The sequence below is a fragment of the Microcaecilia unicolor genome, chromosome 11, assembly GCF_901765095.1.
Source record: "Microcaecilia unicolor chromosome 11, aMicUni1.1, whole genome shotgun sequence".
In the NCBI taxonomy this organism is placed as follows: Eukaryota; Metazoa; Chordata; class Amphibia; order Gymnophiona; family Siphonopidae; genus Microcaecilia; species Microcaecilia unicolor.
In genome coordinates this window covers 193,067,075-193,087,314 of record NC_044041.1, presented here as the reverse complement: position 1 = coordinate 193,087,314, position 20,240 = coordinate 193,067,075, and the positions used below count along the sequence as shown (strand labels likewise).

Below are 20,240 nucleotides of genomic sequence, written 5' to 3'. Positions count from 1 at the left end.
AATTTGGCCCCGAAATGAGCTTTAGAGAGTCTGTCCTGTGCCTGTTTTTCCATCAAACAAACTGAGTTCTCTTGGGCCAGCCCAGAGGCTTAGATGTGGTAGGTCACCAGTTCAGTTCCCAGGCCGGAATTTCCACTTCCTGGGTCAGCCAGAGCTACGAACAGCCTTCACAGTCCTTGGAAGGTGGGATAAGTTATGGTCATTGCGTGGGACCGACATCTAGATGGTTCCTCCCAAGCAATGACCATGGCTGTAAGGTTCCACATAGCCCCCAGCCTGGTTGGTTCAATTCAATGACTCAACTGAGTGTGTTCAGGAGGGTAGGAGAATGTAGCGCCAACGAGGGTGAGAGTGAGGAGAGTTCGAAATGACCAAGAAGCAAAAGCATCAAAAAGTTTATTTGCCAAAATCTACTGACACAAAGACCCTACATGGGCCGTGTTTCGGCAAAAAGCCTTCCTCAGGGGTCGCAGCAGTTCAAAGCAAGTCAGCTTAACAGAGTTACAAATGGAAAAAAAAAAACACCAAGAATACGCTGGAGCAATATGCACTGCAAGGCATAACAACCAGAGACGACTGGTTTCCCTTGGTCAGTTGGGACCCTCTTCACTCTCACCCTTGTTGTGCCTTTCTTGTGAGAACTGTGAGGACTCCCCCCTCCCCCCTTGCGTTTGCTTGAGTAGGAGAATGTAAAATAGCAGAAAAATATCAGCAGTTTGGACTGACCTGGAAAGCAAAGAACCAGCCAAGAGCTGCCCAGTTTAAAAACAAATCCAGAGCCTATTTTAGGAGGTTTAGAACAGTGTTTAAGCCAATACGTTTTAGTGGGAAATTGAGGCAGGACTTGTATATCTACAGAAAAAATATATAATAATTAACAGCAGAAGTCAGAAGATATGGCCCTAGCCAATCAGCAGCAATCAGTGTGTCATGTGACCTGCACATGTGATCCAAGAATGAGTCATTCCTATTTAAAGTGCAGTTCTGGGAAAACCACATGGTCAAGTTCTGTTTTGACTCTAGATCAGGTCCTACTAGGAGTTTAGCTTAAATCAGCTGAGTACTTATTCTGTCCTTACTTCCTCTGTCAAAACATCCACCTGGTGTTGACCCAGCCCAAGGTGTAGGAGCTGCTGGTGTTGAAGTGGGATTTGTGCAGAAACAGCTGTGGTCTGTCAGGGTTCTGGTAGCTGTGGAACAACAGGAATCCCCTGGTTTCCAGGTCTTTCAGGAGGCTGTACCAATACCTTACCACGGCGGTCTCGTTCCCGGCCACCTCAAAGCCAGGCCAATGCACGTGGATAGTCAGAATGAGCTGGTGCACGGCCTCCAGCGTTCCATCCAGCAGCGTGCTTTCCAGAATCTTCCACTCGGCGCTGGCAAGGTCGGCTTCCAGCACATCAATCTGCTCCAAGGAAAAAGATGCATACGGCCGTGAGAAAACCTTCATTCACTCTCGAACATGACAAGATGTATGCTGTGTACAGTTACATGTATTCACTGGAATATCCATCTAAGCTCAAGAAGTGAAGCAAGCTATGAGCATCATTCGTTATATGAAAAAGACAGAAAAACAGGTGCTCAGGCAACTGTTAGAATCAGTCCTGGATTTGTCTTGTTGGCTGTGCGCACAAAGTTCATATCTGCAATACGGGGAAAGCATGAGACAGACAGGTTCCTTCTGCTCCTGGTGCCCTAAAACCACAAAAATCTTTACTTATGTATAAGACATCCCCCCTCCCCCGTTGTGCGTTTATGGGGAAAACAATACTTAGCAAATCTGGCCCATTGTGAAGACAATCAGAGAAATAGATATGGGGCAGGTCTTACCATTAGATCATGTGACACGGTCACCTCAAACCAGGGTCATAGCGAGCTGTGTGGAATCGGTGCAGCTGCACAGGGCACAAGGGAGGCGGGGGCACCTAAACCGTACCCCGTCCATTGTCTCCCCTGCTTGGCTGCGATGCAGCGGGAGGAGTGAATGCGTTGGGGGATGTGTGACACAGGGTGTGTTTCTGGCTTAAGACAGTGCTGCCCATTTGACAAATTTTGGGTGGGGGAGGCAGTAATGCTGGGCCCACCCGAAGGAGGTGAGAAGAGCAGTGACTGACCTTAGCTCTTAACAGTGTTGCTTCACCAGCCCTCAGTCTTGGTTTTCCATCACCCCGTTCAGCCTGGCACCAGGAGAAACCCCTAAAGAGCACATTATCTCCTGTTGCCATGGGGCCAGTCTGGTAATAAGAGCTGTGAGATCTCGGCTTTTGCCATGACAGCAGCCCCATGGGAGCCGGGGACGATGTGCCCTTAAGTGCTTTTTCTGCTACCAGGGCAGGTGGGGGATCAACAGGAGGCGCAGCAACACTGCTGGAGGTAAGTCCAGTGTCGGCCATGCTTAGCTGCTCCCAGTCGCAAAAAAAAAAAAAGAAGTGAGGCAAATCCAAGGAGGATAACAAAGAAGTCTTTTATTAAAAATACTAAAAACCGACCCTGCTGAATACAGGCTCTACCTGCATTTTGGGGGCAGAGGAAGAGGGGATACAGAAGTACTTTCTTGAACCTTACACTTCATCTTATCTGGAACAGCCCCCTCAAGCCTAATCACTGTCTTCTGATGACAGCCCCACCCCGCCCCATATCACACACCCTCCCTGTCTCAGACACATTCACTGTGCTTCTGAGTTATATATAGGACTTTATTTGAGAGGGTGCTTGGGGGTACTGAGTACCGGCACCTTTTCCATTGTCTGCTAAAATTGACCCATGGACCCCAAGTTTTAATGACAGAGCTCAGGCTCTACACACCAATTCTGCCTTGTCATAGGTTCTGTGACTGGTTGCAGGGGTCCTGGCTATTGTGGGGTGGGTCCCTTAGTGATCACCCCGCCCATGAAGGGTGGCCTAGCATTTGAGTACCGGCACCTTTTTCGCTAGAAAGAATGCACTGGCTATATAACCCATTTATAAGCGACACCACCCACAGCAGATGCTTCCTACAACCACCTTTACTGACCCCAGTACCCCCAGTATACCCTCATCCTACCAATACATTTCTGACCCAGACACCCACCTACACACCACTCCCATCCCCCCAAATCCAGCCCCGTGCTACAGACACCCTTAATTCTAACGTCAAAACACCCGCACGGGACACCATGCACGTAAGGAAGAATGCACAAATACTGGAAGGAGGGGGCAGAGGTAACTCTGCAGCTCCTTTGGAAAGCGAAAAACGGGTAAATGACAGATCGAAGAGTGGGGTGCCTTAATCAAGAAGCGACAGAATGGGTACATCTGGAGTGTCTAGTGGTGGTTACATGAACTTTGTAATTAATCGAGTCCATGTGAGGGTTCAAAGGAATGGAGGGAGGGTAGCTGAGGGGAGGGGGGTAGGGAGGGTTGGTCATGGGGGAGGGGGTGGAGAAGCAAGATATGGATAAATGATGAGGGAGGGGAATTATATAGAGAGCAACTGTATTAGAAAAATGAGATAGTTTTTTTCTCTCGTTTGTTGTTGTTTGAAAACTTCTTTAAGTAGTAGATATATAAGTTAGGTATTGGAACTTTGTCTTAATGTCACTGAACAGTTGATATTTTGTAAAAATTGAAAGTAAAAAAAAAAAAGAAAAGAAAACGAGATGCCACGGGAACTAGAGAAATGCACCCCATCGTGAAATGGATCATTGCTTCCTTACAAGCCTTAGGAAGAAGCAGTAACATCGGCACAGTACAGGTGCCTGTAAATCTCTCTATATAAAAGGCAAAACCAACGTTCTATGAAGCCTCCAGCCGGAAGTGTGAAGGGGGCGAGATATCTGGTTTCCCTATGAGTGTCTGCCCCGCCCTCTCTGTAACACAGTCAGTGAAGGAAAACAGCAGAGCACGAAATCAAATCGCTGGCTCTGTAACAGTGAAGGACTCAGAGGGGGGAGGGGAGAGAGGCCAGAGGGCAGGGACACACACACTCCCACATGCACACAGAAGAAAACATTGCTAGCCCCCGTTTCATTTGCATCAGAAACGGGGCTTTTTTACTAGTAAATACATAAATAACCTATAGGTTGAAATCAATTTATTTATTTATTGCATTTGTACCCCACATTTTCCCACCTATTTGCAGGCTCAATGTGGCTTACAAGCCCCTGTTATGGGCATCGCCATTCCAGGAGATAGATACAGTTGGTGTTACAAAAAGATTCTGGATGAAGAAAAAAGGCCTAAGCAGAGTTACAGAAAGATAATTTACGGATCCAGCTTCTCCTATATAAGCACGCAACTGTGGAATGCACTACCGGAAGCCATAAAAACAACGTACAACCACCTTAACTTCCGGAAATCACTAAAGACCAGCCTGCTCGAAAAGGCATACCCAGGGGTGTGCTGGTAAATTTTTAACAACAGGCTCTTTCTCTGGACGTAGCCAGCTCTGCAGTTGGAAGGGCCAGGGGTGGCCGGGTGTGGGGGTCGGGTGGGGTGGGGGAGCAACACTTGCCTCTCTCTCCTCCCTCCCTTCGTGCGGGCACGCTAGACATACCTTTGCTGGCAGCCAATAAATGGACCGCCACCACTCCCAAAGTCTTGCTCTGAGCAGCATGCTGGAACTTCTCTCACATGCTCGAGAAGTCCCAGTCTGCTGCCCAGACAAGGAGCGGGGAGCAGCAGTAGTCTATTTACTTGGCTGGCAGGGCTCAGCATCCCCACCAGCAAAGTGGCCCAAGCCCACATTTTGGGAGCCAGTTGTTAAAGTAGCCATGGAGGGCCCTACTTTAACAACCGGCTCCCCAAATTCTTAACAACCGGCTCTTGCGAGCCTATGAGAGCCTGCTCCAGCACACCACTGGGCATACCCCACTGACCCAACTTAAGTGCCTGAACCCAGCAACACAACGAAACCAAAGCCCGTAACGAGCCCTATATAACTCTTCTTCTCTACGATTCTCCTAATCTTGTAACACATCTCTTTCGATAATCACATCACTCTGTATTTGTTTTCATCACCGGAGGTGGCTAACGCCTCACGGTACTATGTAAGCCACATTGAGCCTGCAAATAGGTGGGAAAATGTGGGGCAACACTTGTCAAATGTGCCAGAACTATGGGGAAGAGGTCTGAGAGCTGCACTAGTGATTTCATTTTAGGCACGGAAGGTTGAAAACCAAATTGTAAATAGGACTCACCCTTTCCCAGTCTACTACAAGTGGAAGAAATCACTCGCCCCCAGGGCTGAGTTTGGGGTGTGTAACCTGTGAAAATTCAAGGGCTTGTGCAACCAAGGTCCAGCCCATGGGACTATAGGAGCCAACTTTACAAAATTATTGGGGGTGCCCATCCCAGGGGCGTAACCGACCTCACGGTGAAAGGGGGCCAGAGGCCAAGGTGGGGGGGGGGCACATTTTGGTCTGCCACACCCCCCCACCGCAGCAAATACCTTGGCTGGCGGGGGTCTCCAACCCCCACCAGCTGAAGCGTTGTCCAACGCCGGTCTCCGGCACCGCCGCGTTGCCTGCCCTGCTCTGTCTTCCCCTTACATCCTGCACGCTCCTTTTAGTGAAATTCAGCATACTCAGTTGCACTAAAAGGAGCATGCCGGACGTGAGGGGAAGACAGAGCAGGGCAGGCAATGCAGCGGCACCAGAGATCGGGGCCCAGGCCCCTGTGGCCACACATAGCTATGCCACTGGCCCATCCAAGTTACCTCTGGGCCCATCCAAAACAAAATACTGAGTCTGGCTACACCTTTGCTATATTTGCTTGCTATCTGCGCTAGTGCCCAACACGCTCGTTGATTCCCATGCTAGACCACTCTGAACATTCTGCGCAGGTAAACGTGGCCTCTAGCGCCTGCGTTTACTTTTGAGCACGTGAAAACAGGGTACCGTAGAAACACGTTAAAGAGTTTTCTGGTATTTTCCCTGTTCCTATGAGCTAAACCTTGTGGTAATGATTTTCTTTAGAATTTTACGGTGGGGTGTGGAAAGGGCTGTGTTATCCTGCCAGCGCAGAGTAACTGGGGGGGGGGGGGGGCCTGAGTGCCTCCTATGTGCTCCCTCATTCATGTTTTTTTGCAGGTTCTCCGTGCTAATGGGAACATCAGTGTGTGACCTGCAAAAAAACAAAACAGAAATGCCTTACAAACTGTCCGAGTTAAAACTGGGCTTTGCGCACAGGAAAGTCCCGCGTCGTAGCTCGCTAAGCCTAGATTTTAGCGCAGTTTAGTGAAAGGATCTACTGAATTCTTTAAGCTGCGCCATCCTAGTACTTTGCAAACTACCCGAGTGGTTTTTCTCTCAAAATGAGCATTCACGCAATTGCTACTTTTGCAAACTAGCCGAGATTGGGTGGCAGAGCCGGTGGCGGGAGGCGGGGATAGTGCTGGGCAGACTTATACGGTCTGTGCCAGAGCCGGTGGCAGGAGGAGGGGCTGGTGGTTGGGAGGCAGGGATAGTGCTGGGCAGACATACGGTCAGTGCCAGAGCCGGTGGTGGGAGGCGGGGATAGTGCTGGGCAGACTTATACGGTCTGTGCCAGAGCTGGTGGTGGGAGGAGGGGCTGGTGGTTGGGAGGCAGGGATAGTGCTGGGCAGACTTATACGGTCAGTGCCAGAGCCGGTGGTGGGAGGCGGGGATAGTGCTTGGCAGACTTATACGGTCAGTGCCAGAGCAGGTGGTGGGAGGCGGGGCTGGTGGTTGGGAGGCGGGGATAGTGCTGGGCAGACTTGCACGGTCTGTGCCAGAGCTGGTGGTGGGAGGCGGGGCTGGTGGTTGGGAGGCGGGGATAGTGCTGGGCAGACTTATACGGTCTGTGCCAGAGCCGGTGATGGGAGGTGGGGCTGGTGGCTGGGAGGCGGGGATAGTGCTGGGCAGACTTATACAGTCTGTGCCAGAGCCGGTGGCGGGAGGCGGGGCTGGTGGTTGGGAGGCGGGGATAGTGCTGGGCAGACTTAAACGGTCTGTGCCAGAGCCGGTGGTGGGAGGCGGGGCTGGTGGTTGGGAGGCGGGGATAGTGCTGGGCAGACTTATACGGTCTGTGCCAGAGCCGGTGATGGGAGGTGGGGCTGGTGGCTGGGAGGCGGGGATAGTGCTGGGCAGACTTATACGGTCTGTGCCAGAGCCGGTGGTGGGAGGCGGGGCTGGTGGTTGGGAGGCGGGGATAGTGCTGGGCAGACTTGCACGGTCTGTGCCCGGAAAAGGACAGGTACAAATCAAGGTAAGGTATACACAAAAAGTAGCACACATGAGTTTGTGTTGTTGGGCAGACTGGATGGACCGTGCAGGTCTTTTTCTGCCGTCATTTACTATGTTACTACGTTACTATCTGAAACTTGCTCCCGATATTCTTACGGAGAATCTTTCACCCAAGCATGGCCCCCAACATGCTTTACACGGGAATACTTCAGTCTGTCATGGCAGAACATTTCTGCGTGTAAGCTTCCTGTGTAAGTGCCTGTGATTGGCTCCAGATCATTGAATGCCCAAGACTTAAGGATCGCTAGGGGATGTCCAGTGCATCACATTACCTTCATGTGACCCAACTCCTGCAGGATCTGCTGTAGCTTTTTGGAAGAACTTTTCTGCCCCTGTAGCGAAGTAATCAATCGGTGTTCACGCCAGTCCAGCCACAGGCGTGGGTGATGCACTATCCGCTGATTCTTGTGTCCCGGGTCATCCTCCTTCTGGGGGGTCAGACCAAAACTGTGCACTTCACATCCCACATCGCTCATCTTCTCCGCAAAATCTGTTGTTCTCTTCACCACACTGCAGAAATAAGAAGGATTATGGGTGAAGGAGGCTGTGAAAACATTGCTGAGAAGTTACAGAAGAGCAGGGCCGCCGAGAGGGGGGGACAGGGGGGACAAAAGTCCCCGGGCCCAGGCCTCCGGGGGGGGGGGGCCGGCACCGCTGCAGTCCGGCCCGCCCGCCCTCCGTAGCTCCCGGAACTAACCTGAAGTGCCTTTACGTTCGCATCGCAGCAAGCAGCAGCAGGGCAGGCCACTCCTTCCTTTCGTGTCCCGCCCTCGCCTGACATAACGTCCACGAGGGCGGGGCATGGAAGGAAGGAAGAGGTCTGCCCTGCTGATGCTGCTTGCTGCGATACGAACGTGAAGGTGCTTCAGGTTAGTTTGGAGGGCCCGGCAGCGAGTGGAGGGGGGGCCCGGCGTTTTCGGGTTGGGAGGGGCGCGACGCGACCTCGGGTGGAGGGGGGGCCCGGCGACGCAACCTCAGGTGGGGGGGGGCCGGGGGCGGTCTTGTCCTGGGCCCGGCCCCAGCAGCCCTGCAAAAGAGTCAAGAAATGGTGTGAAGGCCCTGGGCAGTCTTCCTCAATCTCACCAAGAGTGAGCAGACCATCTTCCATGGTTCTCACATAGAATATTTAAATTATTACATACGCCAATAACTCCAAGAACTTTCCGTGTTTAAGATAACTTCCTGCACCTCAGCAAACTCCATTCCACAGCAGTGCTGTAGCGAGGGTGGCTGACACCCGGGGCGGGTCGCCGCTGCACACACCCCTCCCCCCCCCCCCCCTCGGCGCTCATTTTTACCACTGGCATAGGAAAGGGGATGGGTGGGAGGGCCGCTCCGCCCCGAGTGCACGTCGCTGGGAGCTGCGTCGGCTCCGCTGGCACAGAGAGCAGGGAACCAGCAGAGCCGACACCCCCCCAGCGGCGTGCACCCGGCGCAAACTGCCCCACCACCCCCCCTTCCTACGCCACTGTTCCACAGCCAAGGATGGCTGAAGGGTATTGCATGCCCTAAGGGAAACCTTCAGTTGTGCCATTCTTCCTTCTCTTCTTTACCCCTCCCCCCCAGCAGCTCACCAGCATCTCTTTCCTCTTCTACATCCCCCTTCTCCCCCCAAATGGCCAGCATCTCTCTTTTCCCCTCTATCTCCTCTCATTTCTCCAGCTTCTCCTCCCCCACCCCACATCCAGCATCTCTCACCTTCAGTTCTTGCTGCTGCTCCTGCCTTCCTACCTCTTCCCAGGCCAGCTTGAAGAAGATAAAAGAAGTTGGCCCTGTAAGCACAGACCCAAGCTGAAGCAGTGCTTTGTCCTGCCCCTCTGCAACAGGAAGATTACCTCAGAGGAGGTAGGAAAAAGAGGCACTTTAGTGCAGGTCTGTGCTTATAGGACTTGCACAGTGTTGATGCTTCTTTTAATCTTTTGCTTGGCCAGGGAAAGGTGGGTGGGGGAGCAGGGGAGGCAGTGGTAGCAGGTCCAGAAATGAGATGTAAAGTACGGAAAGATTTTTGCATAGACCAGGACTGTGCTATACCCCCCCCCCCCCACCCCATTCTGTCGCTCTAGGCAGATGCCTAGTCTATGTGTGTAGGGGTGGCCCACCATGGTTCTCAAGGTCCACAACTCTGTTAGGTTTTTGACATTTCCACAATGAATATGCATGAGATCTATTTGGGTTTGCCAATGGAAACAGTACATGCAAATCAATCTCATACATATTCATTGTGTAGAGGAGTGTGGTAGCCGTGTTAGTCCACTCTTAAGGTTATCAATAGATAATTTCTATTGATATTCATTGTGGAAATCTTGAAAACCTGATTGGATTGTGGACTGTGGTTGCCCACCCCTGGTCTAGGGGCTGTGCTGGCCTTGACCTTGTCCACAGCCTCAGCATCCCAGAACCACTCTTGATGTGAGTGTGGGGAGGCAGGAATTAAATTCTAATCCTGTCATGCTTAGTTATAGCTATGAACACCACTGAGACAACAGAACCAGCTGACTCACCATGATGACCATTGCACCATAGGAAATACTGATTTACAGAAACCCAAATTACCCAGTTTTGGAACAGTCCTGGATTTCTGAGCACCCTATCCAGGTGCATCATGGGACTTGCAACACTGATGTCAATGGGCAGGATCAGGCACTGCAAATCCCATACTGCTTTTGGATGTAGGTTCAAAACGAGGACTGGCCAAAAATCTCAGCCTGGAACTGGGCAACTTGGCATCTCTGTAATAAATTAAGCCTTCTGAAGAGTGTGACTGTCTGTGCCAGTTTCTGACACTCTGTATCGCGTGGCATAAGGTAGGGGCAAGCTGGTGGATTACCAGTAGGTGGTGCAAGGAGCCTAGAGTCTTGCCCTTCCCCATTCTTTGTATTTTGCCCTCCCCCCAGTGGCATAGGAAGGGGGGTGATGGGGCGGTCCGCCCCGGGTGCATGCCACTGGGGGGTGTCGGCTCTGCTGGTTTCCCTGCTCTCTCTACCCCGGAACAGGTTACTTCCTGTTCCGGGGCAGAGAGAGCAGGGGAACCAGCAGAGCCGACGCAACTCCCAGCAACGTGCACTCAGGGCAGAGCGGCCCTCCCACCCGTCCCCTTTCCTACGTGAGTGGTAAGAGTGCACTACGGGGGGGTGCGCCGTGCTACACCCGGGGGGGGGAGGGTGTGCAGCGGCGACCCGCCCCGGGTGTCAGCCCCCCTCGCTACGGCACCGCCTCCCCCTCTCTCCCTCCCTCCCTTTTTCTACTCTTGTTATCGTTTTGCACTTTTGGTCTCCTAATTCAGCGCTTCTCACCCCTCTCCTGGAGGCAAAACTAGCCAGTGGGGTTTTCAGGATTACCACATTGAATATGCATGAGACAAACTTACACACATTGGAGACCTGCTGGATGGAAATTTGTCTCATGAATATTCATTGCAGAGCTGCCAAGTTACCCATTCTAGGAAGGAGAATTTTGTCCGGTCCTGGTTTTAAACTTATATATATATATATATATATCCCAAAGCAGTGTGGGACTTGTAGCCCATGATTCTATCCATTGAAATCAGTGCTGCAGGTCCCATAATGCACCAGGATGAGGTTGGCAGAAATCCAGGACTGGCCAAAGCATCTCCCTCCTGCAGTGGCGTTCCTAGGCTGGCTGACACCCGGGGCGGATCGCCGATGCGCCCCCCCTGGGTGCAGCGTGCCCCCCCCGGGTGCATTTTTACCTGCTAGGGGGGTGCTGCGCGCCTGTCGGCTCCAAGTCCGCTCGTTCCCTGCTGCTCCCTCTGCCCCGGAACAGGAAGCAACCTGTTCTGCGCAGAGGGAGCAGCAGGGAGGGAACGAGCGGACTTGGCCAACAGGCGCGCGGCACCTCCCCCCCCCCCAGCGGCGTGCACCCGGGGCGGACTGCCCCCCCTTGGTACGCCACTGCCCTCCTGGAACGGGTAACTTGACAGCTCTATCACTGTGATGATCCTGAAAACCTGACTGGAGAAGTGTGCATCAGAAGATGGTTGAGAAGCCCAGGTATAGTGTATAAAGCCCAGGGGGGGGGGGGGGTCTCAACCCAGTCCTTGGGTCACAACTACCCAGTCAGGCTTTCAGGATATGTGCAATGAAATTTGCATGCACTAACTAACTCCATTGCATGCAAATGTCTCTTACCCTTATTCATTCCCTGTTGAAGATCCTGACTGGGTGTGTCCCAACAGGACTGGACTGAGAACCCCAGATATAAAGGGAACTAAAAGGGAAGGAGGAGGGGGGAATAGTAGCCTGGAATCAGGAGATGTCTTGTCTGCCTCTTTTGTGGAGAACAAAAAGGCCTGGAACAGATGCTGCCAGGCACCCATGATGTGGATTAGCCAGAGGAATGCAGATGCAGAAGTGATTATAGGCTGAGTCATTGGAAACAACTCAGCTGCCAGGTGTGACTCTCCCTACCTGCCACAGCCATGTCTGGAAAAGAAAGAACAGACTGGCAAACCCGAGAAATCCACACAGTCAAAAATGAGGCCTGAACCCCAGCGAAGACCAGGAGTTCGGGTTTCCAATTGGATCCAGATTCACCTGACAGGGTCAATCCAGTCCTGGCTTTACCCCATTGCATGCAGGAACTTGTAGTCTTGCTTTTCTTAAGGAATGCAGTGGGGAAATGAGAATTATAAGCCACTGCATGCTATGAGGTAAAACCCAGGTCTGCATCAACCTTGTCAGGTGAATCTGGATACGGTTGGCAAATATACCAGGAGTAAAATGCTGAATCGGTATTGGGGGGGGGGGGGGTGCAAGAGTTTGGAAGCCAGCGCCCCGTGTTCCACATGGAGGATGCCAACGTGTAATTAAACTCTGGAATTCGTTGCCAGAGAATGTGGTAAAGCTTAGCGGGGTTTAAAAAAAAAGGTTTGGACGGCTTCCTAAAGGAAAACTCCATAGACCATTATTAAAATGGACTTGGGGAAACTTCACTGCTTATTTCTGGGATAAGCAACATAAAATGTTTTGTACTGTTTTGGGATCTTGCCAGGTATTTGTGATCTGGTTTGGCCACTGTTGGAAACAAGATGCTGGGCTTGATGGATCTTTGGTCTGTCCCAGTATTGCAATACTTATGCACCAACAATTTCCCAGTCCAGACCCATAAAGATGAAGTCTGTGCAATGCGTCCTTTTTCCAGGGAAGGCTGTTTCTCACCTGAATGTGTAAACAAGACACTTCTCCTGCTGCTGCTTCAGGGATATAGTGGTCATGTGGTCCAAACACACTGCCCAGGCCCCCTCCGCACCATCTAGATGGCCCCTCGGCAGGGCTTGGCTTAGAACCACAGCGCAGTGAAGCTGCAGATGGAGAAAGGGAAAAAGCATGAGCTGGCTTGGATGAATGAATTCTTTTGAACAGCAGACACAGGAAGCACAGAGAGATTTCATTTCAGGAGGGTAAATTGCTGGTTTTAAAAGGATAATATCCTCCTCCAACTGCCCCACTGCAAAACCTGTGATCTCTTTCTGCCTCTAGCAAGGTTAAGAATTAACAGATGGTCTCTGAAAGTCACATGCATGGCATCTCGCCTGCGAAAGCTCTGGTGCTGTGCTTTAGGTCAAGCTTGTCAAGAGCCCATGAGACGCATTTTCGTATTACACCGTTGAGAAGCCACAGTCTGCTTTCAAAGTAAATTTCATTTAAACCGAGCTTTTAAGTTACCCAGCTCCAGGAGGGAGACTTTTTAGCCAGTCCCTGGTTTTGAAATTGCATCTTGAAGCACTGTGGGATTTATAGTCCCTGATTTAACCCAATAAAAGCAGTGTTGCATACTCAAAACAGGCCACCTCATTCAACCAGCATGGCCCAATCCCTTTACATTTTACTACACGGGGCAACTCGGACCCCTATGAAAAAAAAATGGAAAGCGGGTCTCTCCCCTAACCACTCTTGTTGGCATTGTACCAAATCCGAAGGTACATTAATTCATATGATATATTTAGGTCCAATGATTTAAGTTGTTCTGGCTGCAAATTTGGAAATACATCCAAGCTATACTTCACTTTCATACCAAGCTCTCAATTGATATAATAATTCTACGTTCGGCACATCCTCAATTAGACGAGCAGGAATCAGATCTCAAGCTTTTTGATATTTTAATCTCCATTGCCCTGCAGATGATTCTAGGCAGCTGGAAAAATGCAAACAGGTTGGTGCTACATTCTAGTGGAACACAGTATATATATCGAAATCTGAATTAAAATCTGCTGAAAAAAAAAACCAAAACAACCCACAGGCCATTCTTCGGACATGGAAACCTTTGGATACATATTGTAATCACACTGACATCCTATGTATGGATATATAAAGGGCTACTCATATCCTTTCAAATTCACAGAAAACTATCAGTTTATTATGTCTCCGTATAACATCTCCCTTCTTTTTTAATTTTTTAAGTATTTTTGTATTTTTTTCCATAATTGCTTTAATAGTTCTATTCATTTGAGCATGTCATGCATTTATCTAATGAAACATCATTTTGTATACATGTTTTTGTTACTTTACTTTAACAAAAATTAATATAAAAAAGATCTGAATTTGAATAAAAAAAAGATTTGAACTTAAAAAACAAACAAAACAAGATTTGCAATCACACTGACATTAAAATGTATGGGTATATAAAGGCTCAAAGCAACCAGAGTCCAGTGGCGTTCCTAGGGGGGCTGACACCTGGGGCGGATCGCCGATGCGCCCCGCCCCCCGGGTGCAGCGACTCCCCCCCCCCCCCGGCGAAAGGACACCCCCCACCCCGGTGAAAGAATCCCCCCCGGGTGCACGCCACTGGGGGGGGTGCCGCGCGCCAGTCAGGTTCGTTCGTTTCCATGCTCCCTCTGGTTACTTCCTGTTCCAGGGCAGAGGGAGCATGGAAACGAACGAAGCTGACCGGCGCGCGGCACCCCCCCAGCGGCGTGCACCCGGGGCGGACCGCCCCCCCCACCCCCCCCCCTTGGTACGCCACTGCCAGAGTCTTATATCTACTTATATACTTTGATATTTACAGAAAACTACCAGTTTATTATGTCTCCGTATAGCATCTCCCTTCTTTTTTAATTTTTTAAGTATTTTTGTATTTTTTTTCCATAATTGCTTTAATAGTTCTATTCATTTGAGCATGTCATGCATTTATCTAATGAAACATCATTTTGTATACATGTTTTTGTTACTTTACTTTAACAAAAATTAATATAAAAAAGATCTGAATTTGAATAAAAAAAAGATTTGAACTTAAAAAACAAACAAAACAAGATTTGCAATCACACTGACATTAAAATGTATGGGTATATAAAGGCTCAAAGCAACCAGTGGCGTTCCTAGGGGGGCTGACACCTGGGGCAGATCACCGATGCGCCCCGCCCCCTGGGTGCAGCGACCCCCCCAGGTGCAGCGCGACCGCCCCCGGCAAAAGAACCCCTCCCGGGTGCACACCGCCGGGGGGGGTGCCGCGTGCCGGTCAGCTTCATTCGTTTCCATGCTCCCTCTGCCCCCCTCAGTGGCGTGCACCCGGGGCGGACCACCCCCCCCCCCTTGGTACACCACTGTCAGAGTCTTATATCTACTTATATACTTTGATATTTACAGAAAACTACCAGTTTATTATGTCTCTATATAACATCTCCTTTTTTTTTTATTATTTTAGTATTGCTTTTTCCATAATTGTTTTAATAGTTCTATTCATTTGAGCATGTAATGTATTTCTCTGATGAAACATCATTTTGTATACCATTTTTGTTGCTTTACTTAAAAAAATAATAATAAAAAAAGATTTGAACTCAGAAATCAGTGTTGCACATACCATAATGCATCAGAACATAGTAACATAGTAGATGACGGCAGAAAAAGACCTGCACGGTCCATCCAGTCTGCCCAACAAGATCAGTGGCGTAGCTACGTGGGGCCTGAGGGGGCCGGGGCCCCCGCAGATTCACCCCAGGACCTCCCTCCCGGCGAACCCGCCTCCGCCGCCGCCTACCTTTACTTTTGCTGGCGGGGGATCCCACTCCCCGCCAGCCGACGTCTTCTCAGTCGCTTCCTGCTCTTCAATTTGTTTGCTGACGTCCTGCACGTAATTGTACGTGCAGGACGTCAGACTCAGAGAACAGTTCTGTTCTCTGAGTCTGACGTCCTGTACGTACAACGTGCAGGACATCAGCAAACAAATTGAAGAGCAGGAAGTGACTAAGAAGAAGACGTCGGCTGGCGGGGAGTGGGATCCCCCGCCAGCAAAAGTAAAGGTATGCTGCAGCGGCGGCGGGTTCGCGGCGGGAGGGGGGGGGCAGCAATGTCGGCGGTGGGGGGACGGCGCCGGGGGGAGGGCTAAAATGTGCCCCCTCCCCCCGGGCTCTGGACCCCTCCCCCACAGAAGGCTGGCTACACCCCTGAACAAGATAACTCATATGTGCTACTTTTTGTGTATACCCTACTTTGATTTGTACCTGTGCTCTTCAGGGCACAGACCGTATAAGTCTGCCCAGCACTAGCCCCGCCTCCCAACCACCAGCCCCGCCTCCCAACCACCGGCTCTGGCACAGACCATATAAGTCTGCCCAGCACTATCCCCAACAGGGTTGTCAGAAATCAAGGGCTGGTTTAAAATCTCCCTCTTGATTGGCAACTCTTTTACAGAATTTGCAGAAGTATAATTTAAAAATCATTTTTTTTCAATACTCTTAACAGAGCTGCTAAGTGCCAGTATCATGAAAAGAAATATTTTTGGGCTAGTCCTAATTTTGAACTTGCATCCCAGTGCATTGTGGTATTTGTAGTCTCAGATTCTGCATCAGAATAAGGATTGTCAGAAATCCAGGTCTAGTCTAAAGCTCTCCCTCCTGAAAGTGGGTAACTTCAGTGAAGTATTCATTCCTAGAATGTGGAAGGAGAGTGGGGCGATGCTGTCCTTTAACTCACAGCTCAGTACTTAACCATTTTACTTATTTATTTGGATTTTGCTCACACCTTTTCCGTAGTAGCTCAAGGTGAATTGCATTCAGGTACCCTGATATTTCCCAGTCCCTGGAGGGCTCACAATCCAAGTTTGTACCTGAGGCAATGGAGGGTTAAGTGACTTGCCCAAGCTCACAAAGAGCAGCAGCAGGATTTATACCGGCCCTGGTGCTCTAACCACTAGGCCACTCCTCCACTCCACAGACACACATATACCCCCTTGCAACCAATGTGCAAATTAGGGCATGCTGTTACACAATAAGGTCAGTTTATTTATTTATTTGGATTTATTTACCGCCTTTTTGAAGGAATTCACTCAAAGTGGTGTACAGTAAGATTATTATTTGTTACATTTGTACCCCACATTTTCCTACCTATTTGCAGGCTCAATGTGGCTTACACAGTACCGTCAAGGCGTTCGCCAAGTCGGTTGAGAACAAATACAAGGTTGTATAGAAGGTTGAATATGGCCAGAATTTTTCCATTATCGGCCGAGGATGCCCATCTCTTAAGCACGCCCCAGTCCCACCTTCGCTACGCTTCCAACATGCCCCCGTGAACTTTGGTCGTCCCTGCGACAGACTGCAGTTGAGGACGGCCAAAATCGGCTTTCGATTATGCCGATCTGGGCGACCCTGAGAGATGTGTGTGTGTAAATTAGTTTAGGGGTCCTTTTACTAAGGTTTGCTGAAAAATGGTCTGCGCTGGTGTAGACCCGTGTATTGGGCACGTGCAGGTCCATTTTTTTCAGCGCGCCTGCAAAAACGTGCGGCAAAATGAAAATTGGTGCGAGTCTATTTTGGGCCTGAGACCTTACCACCACCCATTGACCCAGCGGTAAGGTCTCACCCATTAAACCTGGCGGTAATCGTCAGCGCACGTACAATGCCGATTACCGCCCCGTTAGCGCCATGCCCCGGAAAATAAAAAATATTTTCCAGCGCACATAGCAGACGTGGTTAGTAAAAGGGCCCCTTAATGAGCCAATTATTGGTGCTAATGACCAGTAGGCTATAATTGCTCTTAATTAGTGCTAATTGAAAGCAATTAGCAGTTATGCTTGTAGCTGCCCTTTGACAGCATTCTATAAGTTGTGCACTCAAACTTCGAGGGGGTTGTGGACCTGGGAGGGGCAGAGGCGGGACAGGGGCGTATCAGGAAGTTACACACACAGGTTCTAGAATGCTAGCGTTTATGCCAGTCATTGAGCTAGTGTACATGCTCACACCTAAAGTTAGGCGTGAAAATGTGGATTCACACTAGTGGCCCAGAGCAAATGTCATTATAGAATTCTCACTTAGCGGGCATGATCTCGGTCCTAACTGTTGGCAACCTTTTAAGAATTACCCCTGCGGTGGACAGTTCCTATAATTTTAACATTGCTCCATTCCATAAAATAAAAAAAAACTACAAATAACAGAATTATATCATTCGAGATGTGATTTGAAAGCACAGTATAAGTAGCTGTTGTTTCTACAAGTCCCTCAGAAGCTTTGGGTAAATCTGCAGTGAGGCAATGATAGGACAGATCAGAACATTAAGTCCTCAGTCCGGGAACTCTTGACCTAGTTAACTCATTCTGGACTACTTCACACTGCCGCCAAATCAATTTCTTTTTAGAGGGTTAGGGGTGGGGGAGTCATTTTGGACAACTGAGGGCTCCATGCATGTCTCTGCTCTTTGAATTGGAAGGCTCAGCTGTGGTTTTGTTCTGCCAGATATGCTAAAGTTACCCAGTTCCAGGAGGGAGACTGTTTGGCCAGTGCTGGTTTTGAACTCACATCTTGAAGCAGTGCGGCATTTGTAAGTCCCCTGGTACAACCTTTTGGAAACCAGTGTTGCAGGTCCCATAATACACTAGGAAAAGGTTGTCAGACATCCAGGGCCGGCCTGAAATCTCCCTCTTGGATCTTGGTAATTTGGCAGCTCTGCTCTCCCTTCTCATGCCATCATCAGAAAACATCTGGTCCAAAGCCAAGCAGAACACAGCCTGAGCTTTGCAAGCCATTTCAATTGAGCAGTTGCTGGTCACAGTGCTTCTAGGGGTGCACCCGATCGGCACTACCTCCAGGGTAGCGGGTGCACCTGGCAGTAATTCTGATTTTGGTGTGTGCCGAATCCCGCGGTAGAAGATAATTTTCTATTTTCTACCGCGAGGGTGTTCGCAGCAGTAACTGGCAGCACGCCCATGTTAGCGCACACTGCATGGTTATTGCATGGGTAGCGCGTGAGCCCTTACCGCTAGGTCAATGGATGGCGGTAGGGGCTCAGGCCGCAAATAGGCACGCGCTAGTTTTAATATTGGCGCAGGCCCGTTAATAACATAGCCTTTTTCCCAGCCGTGGTAAAAAAATGGCCCAGTGAAAGCCTAAAAGACGTGCCCACACTACCGCAGCCCACTTTTTACCACGGCTTTGTAAAAGAACCCCCCTAATGTGGCAGATTCGCCGAGGAGCCCTTTTACTAAGTCGCGTTAGCGCCTACGCATGGCCAGCGTGTGCCAAATTGGAGTTACCGCCCAGTTACTGCACAGCCCTTGCGCTAATTTCAATTTTGGTGCCCGTCTGCTACGCCCATCTGAAAAATATTTTTTTTTAATTTTCTGACGTGCCTAGACCATTACCACCCAGTTACCGCGTGAGACATTACCGCTAAGTCAATGGCTGCCGGTAAGGTCTCAGACCCAAAACGGACGCGCGGCAATTTTCATTTTGCCGCACCGCCCATTTTCAACAACAACAACAAAAAAAGGCATTTTTTTTGTAGGTGCGCTAAAAAATAATTCTGCGCCCGCCCAAAGCACGCGTCTACACTACCGCAGGCCATTTTTCAGCACACCTGAGGTTTCTGAAGTGAATCAAGCAGTACGAATGCTGATTCTGCTCTCTGACTCAACTTGATGTTTTTCATTAAAATGATTTTGCTTCCAGTGAAGCTCTTTGGTCCAAAGCTCTCTTACAAGTTCAAACCCACCTACCAGAGATAAAACTGGGACCACATTAATTAAGTTAGATAAAGCAGGATGGCAATTAATAGCACACACAGAATCTGCTCGGATCTTTTTACATACCCATGGCGGCATTCTAACGTTTGCAGTCGGGAGGGCGTGAGAGAGAGAAGGATGGTGGAACCCACCTGGAGCGTCCCGATGTACCTGAGAAAACGCTGGGCCTCGCTTTCAAAAGACTCACTCAGGTCTGCCCAAGGCTGTAGGTTCAGCTGCCGTGGAAGCTTCTGTGGATAAAAATGTAAGCAGCCCTGTGATCTGAAATCACTGCAGCAATTTTAAAATAAGATGAAAGGGAAATGGAAGGGGGGGAGGGGTAGAAAAAAAACACCTTTAGATCTAGAAACGGCACTTGATCAGTAAGTAGGATGTCTGGTTTCAGATGGAAATCATGAAAGTTTTTCAGGTTTAGGGAAACAACCACAGTGGAAATATTTCTCTGATCTATGTGTGGGCTTTATTGTAACCGTTTCAGGCAGGACTGTATGGCGATGTCCCATGGGAGATGCCTGTGGTTAATCTGCCTAATGGTTTGGCCTGCTTGTGTGTGAGACCAATGTACAGTCTGCAGCCCAGCAATGAAAGTACAGGAAAAGCCAGTGCTAGGGAAAGAGATGACCGACCAAAGTCTGTGGAGAATATGAACCCAGACTAAAGAATGCTTCTTCCCTGCCAGATTTCATGAAACCTACAAGGATGCATACCCACTACCATAGTCCACCCAAGACTGCAAGGAGAATCAAGCCTTAGAGACAGAGAGATGGACAGAACCGGGACCGGCTGTTAGAGGCAGCCGCCCTGGCTTGCAGAAGGAATCAGTTGGTAACCTTGCCTGGTGGGAAAAAAAACATTTTAAAATCAGACAATACTTGGCAGAACAAGGAGTTAAGTTCTCCTGATGAAAGAAAAGGCAGCAAAGACATTTCTTTTAATCTTGCAGACTGCAGAGCTGGGGGGGGGGGGGGGTGGTGGAAGGAAGATGGAACCACCAACACTATCACCATCTGGACCATGGGTTCAGAAATA

At 49.8% G+C, this 20,240-nt stretch overlaps 1 protein-coding gene across 6 annotated transcripts in view; it reads right to left on the bottom strand.

Moving 5' to 3' along the window:
• Positions 1-442: 442 nt before the first annotated feature.
• Positions 443-20,240, bottom strand: part of LOC115480714 (methyltransferase-like protein 24) — a 61,674-nt gene continuing 41,876 nt past the window's right edge. For 4 of the 6 annotated variants that reach the window (XM_030219574.1, XM_030219576.1, XM_030219575.1 and 1 more), the window contains 4 exons: positions 19,343-19,441; positions 12,422-12,564; positions 7,517-7,754; positions 448-1,405 (listed from right to left, as the gene is read on the bottom strand). In XM_030219574.1, coding sequence (XP_030075434.1) covers positions 1,088-1,405; positions 7,517-7,754; positions 12,422-12,564; positions 19,343-19,441 — 798 coding nt within the window. In that variant the 3' untranslated portion in view covers positions 448-1,087. Of the gene's footprint in view, positions 1,406-7,516; positions 7,755-12,421; positions 12,565-19,342; positions 19,442-20,240 lie in introns of all 6 variants that reach the window. The other 2 variants (XM_030219572.1, XM_030219577.1) reach the window with 2 other exon arrangements.